This window comes from Anser cygnoides, chromosome Z (assembly GCF_040182565.1).
Source record: "Anser cygnoides isolate HZ-2024a breed goose chromosome Z, Taihu_goose_T2T_genome, whole genome shotgun sequence".
NCBI classification, from domain to species: Eukaryota; Metazoa; Chordata; class Aves; order Anseriformes; family Anatidae; genus Anser; species Anser cygnoides.
Genome location: NC_089912.1, coordinates 81985836 through 81996133, shown reverse-complemented (window position 1 = coordinate 81996133; position 10298 = coordinate 81985836). Strand labels below are relative to the sequence as shown.

At 43.7% G+C, this 10298-nt stretch overlaps 1 protein-coding gene across 3 annotated transcripts in view; it reads right to left on the bottom strand.

Annotated features, from left to right (window-relative positions):
* The window catches only part of DMRT1 (doublesex and mab-3 related transcription factor 1), a 61546-nt gene that overhangs the window by 1427 nt on the left and 49821 nt on the right, over positions 1-10298 (bottom strand). Inside the window, exon 5 of one of the 3 annotated variants that reach the window (XM_048051717.2) lies at positions 1-486. This exon is cut by the window's left edge and continues 607 nt beyond it. The exons of the other annotated variants lie outside the window; for them this stretch is intronic. Coding sequence (XP_047907674.1) covers positions 443-486 — 44 coding nt within the window. The 3' untranslated portion in view covers positions 1-442. The remainder of the gene's footprint in view (positions 487-10298) is intronic. 3 annotated transcript variants of the gene reach the window in all.

The window sequence follows — 10298 nt, the reverse complement described above, 5'->3', positions numbered from 1 at the left end:
TTCTGGATTTTACTGTTTAGTGGAGAGTATTACCAGCCTGTGATCTTTTAAAAGAGAATATACTTTACAACCACAGCTTGTTTTTCAGAAGCTATGATGAATCTGGTACAACTGCACAAGAACAAGCCATACGGAGTCAAGGCTCTGTCCTCGCACCACACTGCTGTGCCCAAGCCAGCCGCTCCTCCACGTTTGGGCACCGGGTGCTTGCAGGCTCCAGGGGTTTCTAGCAGGGCTCAAGTTCCATTAAGAATAAAAGGTCAGGCTTGACTTTCACAGCCACGCAAATCCAAAGGGAATCAAGGGAAGTAAACAGCAGTCGCCTGGATTCACCCTGTTACTACAAGTCAGAAACACCATCTTAAAAAACAAACAAAACAAAAACCACCAACATCCCATTTCTGCAGTATTGCATATTTCTGTGGTAACTTCCATTTGTAGCTTAGCTTCCTGATTTGTCCTTATTCTGAACACAACGCTGGTTACCTAGAAATGGAAGAGACATTACGCAGCTGAGATCTCATGTTATTATTTTCACCTACTTTTCCCATGACTAGATAAAACAGCAATTTCTGACGCTTTCAGGGAGTTTTTCCCATATTTGCCTTTGTAGAACCTGACTCCTTGATTTCATTTAAGTCACTCCTTTGATACATGCGAGGGACAACCTAGCCCCTAACATCAGCTTCCCAAAGCAGACTCTGTCTACTATTGTCCTTTAGATCTGACATAAAACAACTAGTTCATACCGTGAATAGGATATTAATCCTTGACTACATTTTCTCCTCGCTAGAAAAAGAAAAGAATGCAGTGGTTAGTTATAAGGGCTGAAAAGGTAACCATTCCACAGCTTTTAGGCATCCTGTGAGTGCTGCTAACAGCCTAATGACACAGAACGAGGAAGCTGGGTCTGTAGCATCATCGCGCATCATCGGCAGCTGTCAAGCACAGGTAACTGCTGAGCAGGTCTCACACGCCGAGTCAGACTGCTGGAGGAGGACACTGATTTGCAGGTGCAAAGAAGAGGCTACAGCAGCACTTTGATAGCTCGCAGCCTGAAACAACTTTGTAGATCTTTACCCTTCCTAGCCCACCGACCTTGAACCCGAGAAGTGCTGCAGGATTGGATGCACGCCTCACGAGGTGGAAGAGCCAGGCTCTCCTCTGCCATGAGAACACGAGGCGATTCCTGTCGTTCTCTCATCCCTCCCCTTTCCTTTGTGTAAGTGGGGTTAATGGCAGAGTCCAAGAAGGAGAAGGCACAACCTCCTCACTGTCTGGGTGAGGATGCACTTAGCTTCCCACTTCGCTTCCTTTAGTAATCTGCTGCTTGTGGCTTCATCACTACCTAAGAGCTTCTATGACACAGACCAGATGTAAACGTGTAGGCTAGGGAAAAGGAGTGGAGGAATGGAGCAACATTTCTATTCCTCTGGAAGGAAGCAAGCTCACTGGGTAGGACAGGCTCACAGAGCCATAACGTACTCACTGTGTGGCTCAGTCTGCACCACACTCTCTTGACCTGAAGCACACATCATTTATTATTTCAGGCGATTAGTTTGTCGCAATGGTTCACGCTTTGACCACTACAGAATGACGGAGCAGGATGCTCTATACCCAGATCTGCACCCAAAGGGGAAAACACCTACAGAAAACGTAGCAGCCAATGCCTCTCCTGGTGTATCTATCCTAGAGACCACCACCTCAAAGGTCACTCATGGCAATAGCTCTTGCCAGTCACCAACACAAGCTTTGTCTGGATCTGGCCACATCTGGCATCAGGAATCATCTCTTTCTTCATGAGGTACCTTGCATTACAAAGTAAACAAACAGTATCGTGGCTTGACCACCAGTGACTGGCTGAAGGGCTTGGGTCTCTACTCTGAACCCTCTTCCTGCTGCTCTGACCTAGCAAAGCCCAACATCTTAAGATTCAGGACATGCTATAAGGAGTCTCCCTGTTTCCAGGCTCCAGGACAGAAGTATGAAAGAAGCGATTGGGGTTGAAAGGGGATAATTTTTTGTTTACTCCTGAGTAGCCAAATGGGCAAGCAGCTTATTTATTTGAAAGGATTTGTTAGTACTTCTAGTGTGCATGTGCCTGGAGTGATGGAAAGGCCCATTTTTAAATACTGAGATCTATAAATCCCTGTGACAAACTTACAGAAAATTTATTTCCATGTGTAAAGAGTCCAGCAAGAAACCCACCCAAGATGCTACACAGCCCAAATGTTAAAAACCCTATGAGAGAAAACTGCAGCTTTATTTTTATGTTCTATTTATCCAGCAGCTCTATGTTAACTTATTATCGACTTATTATTGTGTGGGCAATGACACTGAAGTCAACTTTCTCTGTAAACAGACACCCACATCTGTTTCTCAGCACCTCAGGCAGTGGGTCCTAAGCTCTCTGGACCAGTGGAGGAGCTCCACCAGTCTTCCAGCACTTCTCATGGGGCATCAAACATCATTGTCAAACCTCAGATGGAAGGTTTCTTTACATGGAAACAGTTCCAGTCACCCACTAGCATCTGAGAGTTTGAAGCACTGATCTAAATAACACAGGCTGTTCTTCCACTGACTTTCAAATTTGTCGTAGTTCTGAGAGTTATGGAACCTGGGCTATGTAAGTTAATCTCTGCATGTACACAGGAGCACATAGGTAGAGCCACACAGATTTTAAAAACAACCTGGAACTACAGAGGTATTTTCTCTAGCAAATGAGACCTACCCCTGTACCCCAACCTGCAATGCTTACTTGGATAGACTTCCACTGCAGTCAATGGGAGATGCAGAAGTCAAGCAAGGAGAAGTGGGTAGGTGCAAAACTGATAATAAGAGCAAGATACTTGATTTGGGACTTGTAGCTATAAAAAGGCAGCAAAAAGGAAATGAGCAATTCTGTTCCAGTGTTTTAATCACACGGCAATAAAATGTAAAAGTTCCGAGTTCAAAGAAACAAAACCCATGTTCTTTTTGATTTAGGTCTATGAGTTTCATCTGTTTGAGGCTTGTGGCTGATCCTCCCACTGCTGTTGCATAGCCTTTATCTGTGTAAATAACAGTACCAGAATTGTGTCTGTGGCAGTTTTTAAAGACCATTCCTTGATCTAATTACCTTTTACCCTTGGGAAAGCACCTGAATACTTTTAAGCCATATGAATCTGAAAAAAAAAAATCAGCTACTAACACATAGGAAAAGCAGTGAGAAGGGATTCCAACCATAAACACAAAACCTTACATCTTCTGACACTGGAAACCGCATTGACTTTTAACGTGAGTGATCCCTGGAATTCAATGGACTGAAAAGAATAATACGCTTTCAATGATGTGAGAAAGCGGAAGGATATTCATGCTTGAAAAGTAAATATTTTCCCGAGTTTACATTTAAAAAACTATTAAACTCTCAGTAAGAAGCAATTTTAAAAGATTTAAAGTTGAGAGGTACAATCCATTTTTTAAAGCTCTTTCACCTGCTTTTGCAAGGAAAAGGAAAATAAGTATGCCAGTCCCACATGCTCCTAAGGACCACGTACTTCTCCCCGCATGCACACATAAGCCTGCAAGCACAGCCATGTTTACCACAGGAGGATGAAGGGGAATGGAGCCACGCTGCTGAGGGCACCAGAGCACAAATAAAGAATGCCTGGGTTTTTGGTGTGAGGGTGGACAGGAACTGCTTTTCATGGCGTCTTCTCCTCTGTAGCCAAGGCATTTTCCTTTTGTACATATCACTGGAAATGGATGCTGTTTAAGCAAGCAGTGACTTCCCCTCCAGGCCCTGAAAATCCTATATGAGGTGTCCTAAAAAAGCAACAGGCCTGGGAAACCAGTGGCAGTGAAACCCAGAAGCCACGCCAGCTGTGTGAAGGGTGGAAGGTAAGAAAACGTCCTGGGCACCTTCCTCAGGTTACCAGCACCTCGAGGTCTGGTGCCAGTCTTCTCCATGCAACAACCAGACACAGTGGCTGACTGGCAGTGTCCTGATGGAACAGTGTGGAAATACCGTGAGTTCAAACATGTTTGAAAACACTGCCCTGTTTCCACCTAATTGGATAGTACCCCATCACTCCATGGCTCAGATCGACCCTGCAGGGCTGACTCTGCCACCTACCACCAATAAATAGCCTGACAAGCTACATCAGCTAGCACAGTACCCTTGGCAGCTGCCTAACAAAGCATCTGGGAAAAAATAATAATAATAATAACAATAATAATAAAAAAATAAACAGTTACCCCTGCAAAAACAGCACTCAGAACCAGAGAACCAACAGAATGAAGGCTGGCTCAGCTACAGAGGAAATCAGAGAGAGACAGAGAAATGTTATTTTCCTGTTGTGAAGAAACAGTGCCAACAGGAGTGCTAGGTTCTGTCCTGACTTCGCTGTACATCATCTCAAGATGGGCCTGATGAAATCCTAATGCAAACACATGCAAAAAGGCCAAGCCAAGCTCTCCCGAACAACCTCCACTCTGCCACCTCTCATCTTTGGAGTGCCTAACCCTACAAATGTTCAGCTCTTTCAGCATAGAGTTAAGTGACAGAAGGTCAGAAAGCAGATCTATCCACACTGAACTGGGCGTGCAGTATGCATGCACTGTTTGAAAAGACAAAGGACTGAGTGTTTCACTCTAGAATGAAGAAACCAGTGTTGAAGAAAGGAAGATCATACTTATCAGCTGTGCAAGGGGACCAGTCTTATACTCTGGTGTTCTGGTCTGTGCAGGTCAAAAATACCAGCAGCCAAGGGCCTGTGGCTGAGTGTATTCCTGCTAGGTCACAGCAAAACGTTCAGAAAATTGAGACCAACTTTCATCAGCTGTGTTTTTAAGATTTCATTTGAACACAATCACATTTTTAAAGCTGCAGTGACTCATGTTTCTGAACACAGAAAATACTCATTGAATCTTGAGTATCTTTTAGTTCTCTGCTACTGTCTGTGAGCTCATCTAAAAAACCTTTGTCATCTCCCTCCTTACATATCTGTAATACAGAAGACAAAGTAAAATGGGAATGGTACTCCCTTTCTTCTTTGCATGTCACTAACACAAGGGGAAATATTCCAATTTTAGAAATGTATGTCCATGGAAATTATCCTGCTCCAAGAAGTGTCAAGAACAAGCAGAACTGCCTTTTCATACAAAAAACACCCCACACCTAAGGAACTGGAACCAAAACCATGTCCAGCCTGTACCTCTTAGCACTGATATACTATTTCACAGTAAAGCCCTTTTCTCCTTCTCGAATGCCTACCCTTCTCACTAACACTTAAAGTAATTAGGATTATCTCAGATGCCCACAGTAGGGCACATTCATTGTGTATTTTCAGATAGCATTAATTCTTGGCATTAGGAGCTCAGGATAAAAGGTAAAGATCTGAATGGAGATCTTTATTCAGCATGCTTTACCATGGATTATCTAATTCTTTTCCAGTTCATGCTTGTACTTTTAGCAACTAAGAAGGCGGGGCTATAACTTGATGTAATTAGAAACCAGAAGCTGAAGAAAATATCTTCTTGCTGAACTCCTTCACCCCTGCCTTTAAATTCTCTTAAAATAACGTGAAATAATCAAACAAGACTTTCTACTTCTCACCCACGTCCAATTGGATAGGAAGGATGCAAGGAAGACGTTCTCGAAGTCGAGGCTTTGTTTTTCGAGTCTCCAAAACCTACCTTGAAACTAAATGACCCAATTCCAAAGCAATTGCCCCGAACGCCTGCAGACACAACACGCAGCAGAATAGCACTGATTGACCGACACTTTCCACTACTACCACTGTTACATTCTGCAGCTCACCTGATGTGACTAAGCTGCTGTCTGAGGCTAGGAAAGGCAAAGGGTGAAGGAACCATCTCACAAAAACCTCAGGAAGAGCAGGTGTACTGAGACGAGCATCCTTGCTTTGAGTGGTCTGAAGACCATGTGCAAAGCCAAGCTGGTAAAAGCTTGCTGGGGTCACAGATCTGAAGTATTTTTAAACCGGTCGTATCTTTTCAATGAGAAGGCATCGCAATAAGAAGAATCATCTCCTTTTTCCTTCCCTGTCATTCTCCAGCTACTTATTTAACCTCTTTGTTGTCCAGTGCATGTATCTGTGCAATGACACAGCGAATTATACTGGAGAAATGACTGCTGCAGAATATCCAGCCACTTTTGTTTTGTATTGCCACTACCGCAAAGATGCACGTGCCTGTCCTTCGGGCTGCAATTCTGTGCTATGACCACCAACAGATCCACTCTCAGAGATCCCTGCTTCCCTCAGACATTCATGGTCCACCATGGCAGGGAACATGCTCTGCTGCTGGGCAGACCCAATGGTTTGCATGGCTGCTCTCTAAACCAAAGGCCAAGAGATGGACGCTTTTGAAAGGAGTTTTTCCTGGAAAAAAAAATCATTTCAAGATTCAAGATTAGAAAGCAACCACACAAACATATGAGGGAGGCATCGATTTCCAGGAAAGGTGTATAAAAAGTGGCTGTGAGGGATGGAGGAATTTGGAGATCTGCCACCAGCTGAAGAGCAGCAGGGAACCTCAGAGAAATGAAGCAGTTTGCTTCATCACGTAACAAGGCTGTGAAAAAGCTGGGACCTTTCATCTCTCTGTTCCCAGAGGTCACATAATACTTCTCTATTCCACACACAACAGCGAAGACTGATTCTCCATCAAAAAAGATGCCCCTGGTGTGTAGTATTCAAAGACCAGCAAAAGACAGAGGCTGCTCTGAGAAGAAAATAAATTAAAAAAAAAGAAAGGTCTTTGAACCCGCTTTCTGGACTGTTTTTCTTATTCTTGTAGGAATTAAATACCGTGTTTTTTTTTTTTTAAAAAAGAAGACTAAAATTGCACATATCAATCACTTCTCTTGAGAAATACCTAGTTACTTTGCCAGCTGGTGGTACACATGCCCAAATGTCCATCCCAGGCATTTTATTCTGCCACGACCAGTTTTGCACTAAACTGCCTTGCCACGGGGCTAGGAGGTTTGGGACTCCTTGGGCTGTCCCACTCCTGGGCACAGCAGCAGGGCAGGGACCTCAGTGCCCCAAGCACCTCTCCTGTGCAACTACCTTCGAAGCCATGTCCATGAAATGAGATGTATTTTCTGAAAAGTCCTTTTTTTTTTTTTTTCTTTTTTGTGGAAAAGGAAACAATCCACTTTGCAGATCCAGGTTAGCAAGACCACAAAAAGATGTAAACAGGTGGCACATAAAAAAAAAAAAAAAAACCTACTATGTAGCAACAGACTGCCCTACAGGTGCAAGCCCAGGGACAGGACTCACCAACAATGTGTACTTGTTAAGGAAAGCAGGCAGGTGTCCCTCTGAATCCTCCACGTCTCGCTGTGAGTTTGCAGAAACACATGATTTTAGCAAAAACAATCAGTGGGTGAGATTCTTCTCTCACAAAAATTTTCACCAGAATAATTTCCTGGCATGCATTAAAAGGAGCGTGGCCAGCAGGTCAAGGGAGGTGATCCTCCCCCTCTACTCTGCCCTGGTCAGGCCTCACCTGGAGTACTGTGTCCAGTTCTGGGCTCCCCAGTACAAAAAAGACAGGGATCTCCTGGGAAGAGTCCAGCAGAGGGCCACAAAGATGATACGGGGCCTGGAGCATCTTCCCTATGAAGAAAGGCTGAGAGACCTGGGTCTGTTCAGCCTGGAGAAAAGAGGACTGAGAGGGGATCTCATCAATGTTTATAAATACCTGAAGTGTGGGAGACAGAGGGATTTGGCCAACCTCTTTTCAGTGGTTTGTGGGGACAGGACAAGGGGTAATGGCCACAAGATGGAGCACAGATAGTTCCACACCAACACGCGAAAGAACTTCTTCACGGTGAGGGTGACGGAGCACTGGAACAGGCTGCCCTGGGAGGTTGTGGAGCCTCCTTCTCTGGAGATATTCAAGGCCCGTCTGGACGCCTACCTGGGCAGCCTGCTCTAAGGAACCTGCTTTGGCAGGGGGGTTGGACCTGATGATCTTTTGAGGTCCCTCCCAACACCTACGAATCTGTGACTCTGTCATTTCCAGGCAGTTCTAAAGCACAGAGCACAGGGTCATCCCCCTGCACCCAGCCACCCTCAGGCACCTCCCTTCACACTTAGCCTTGAGACATCACGCTGATCTTGTGGAGCCTGCTCTCTGTCTGTTTCCTTTGGGCAATGACACAGGCTTTCCTGTAGGTCCCCAGCACCATCTAACCCAGAGACAAAGCCATGAAGAGCCTACTGAAACAGACATCCAGCTGCCACTGACCAGAACTGTGTGACTCAGTCACACGTGCTCACCACGGCTGCAGCACAGCACGACCTAAGAACAAGGGGACAAGGCACGGCCCGCTGCTTCTACCTGGGATTGCTGTTGACACTGCAGGGAATGGACGAGCAGTCATGGGGCTGTATGTTCCCTGTTTCAAGGAAAGACCTTGCATGCCAGAGGGGAAAGCTAGTGACACTGCCTTCTCACCTGTTTCTGGGCATCATCACTACAGAGTATTTGCCTTTGTTTTGCTTGGTATTCATATTTAAAACCTGACTAAACAAGAAGTTCCTTGTTAATAACTACCTCTAGAAGCATGAAGTGTTCTGCCTAGAAAATGCATTGCAATTTAAAATAGCTGTGGCAGGAAAATGTTTTTTTGAAAAGCAATGTTAACTGTTAAGGAAGGAGTGCACTCAAGACTCAAAGTAATGTTACCGAGCAGCAGAATACATGTCAAGACAAAAAAAAAAAAAAAAAGGCACGAGGTTTCTCCCTGATGTAGCTATACTAATAGCAGGAAATCGGATTCTAAGAGCTTTAATACCTGCTTAAAACATCTTGGTGTCTCACACAGAAATCCAAACATACCACTATTTTGGCTGGCCATCTCCCAGCTCCTGGGTCAGAAAGGCTGTTAATCTTTACTGCCTTATCAGAAAAAAAAAAAAAATACGCTATCACAGTTTGTGCAACACCAGGACTTGCCATATAAGTGTAAACTTTAATTCTGGTCACATCTCTACATTTTAACTTTCATTTTCAACCTTTAAAACAAGGACAAAATCCATGCCTGTTGACATCAATCATAATACTCAAAGAGTAACCAAATAGCTAATAATGATGGCTTCAGCTCTTTCAGGCTTAATGACATTCTTAACTTTAGAAAATACTGGCTCAGTGCAAAAGTGCCGTATTGTATGGCTTAAAGATTTTTTTGGACATGATTTGCAAGCTTTTGGAAATCAAGAGGTTACTAAACAATCAGAGAAAATGCTAAGTCTAATGAAAGTGATCTGTTATGGTAGATACAATAGATTTTTTCACTTGCCAATAACAGATTTTTCTTAATGCTCTTATACTGTAAATTTCTCTGCTGGGAAGGGACAAAGAAGGACCTGCAACTCATACTAGCACAAGCTGCAGGAGGTTTGTCACTGACTCCAGCATAAGCAAGACTGTACTGCCCTACAACTGTGCTCAAAATTGAATAGGAGAGAAGAAAGAAGAAGCCTTATCACATGCAGATTAGAATTCAAGTGAACCTACAGTTTAAAAAACCAAGGAGGCTTTAAAGTGAATTAATATTGCCATGGCATTACTATTTTTTTAATATTAACTTTAATTTGGAAGCCAGTCAAACAGATTTGCAGTAAAATGGTTCAAGTATTGGTAAATATGAAGCAAAAGATGGACATACGCATAAAGAGAGTAAAAATGTTGCTACTTATTTTAAAGTGAGATTTATACACTCAGAAGTTTAGGAACCTTGTCACAATAAGTCACTCTACTTGAGAAAATAGGGACAAAAACTGAACACAAAACATTTCTGAGGTAGTCAAATAAGTTAAATGAAGTTTCACACAACATTAGGCTTACGACAGACCCACTGCGTTATATTTATATTTATTTCCACGAACACAATAGCAGCATTAAATACGTACTGCAAACTGCTGGCGTGCAACAGAAACTTCCCCTGCCCGGAGGTGAAGGGCCAGCCTCTGGCTGACCATGTGCGACCACCCTTCGAAGGTCTGCTCCAGTGCAGAGCTGATGGGCACGTGGGCTGTGCGTGCCCAGCTCTGCCTCTGGTACCACGAGCACATCCTTACCGAGATGACTACAACTGGCCCAAATGTACCCGCCACATCTTCAGCACGTGCTTCCCTTGTCCTAATTTGATGTGATCTGAAGTCAGGAAGATGAACTTTAAGGTATGTTAAAGTGGCAGAAAACTTCATAAGGAAAAAAAAAATCAGTATTTTGTTATTGTCATCTGTTGTACAGAAAAATTAAAGTGTAGTCCCTTGGGTCAA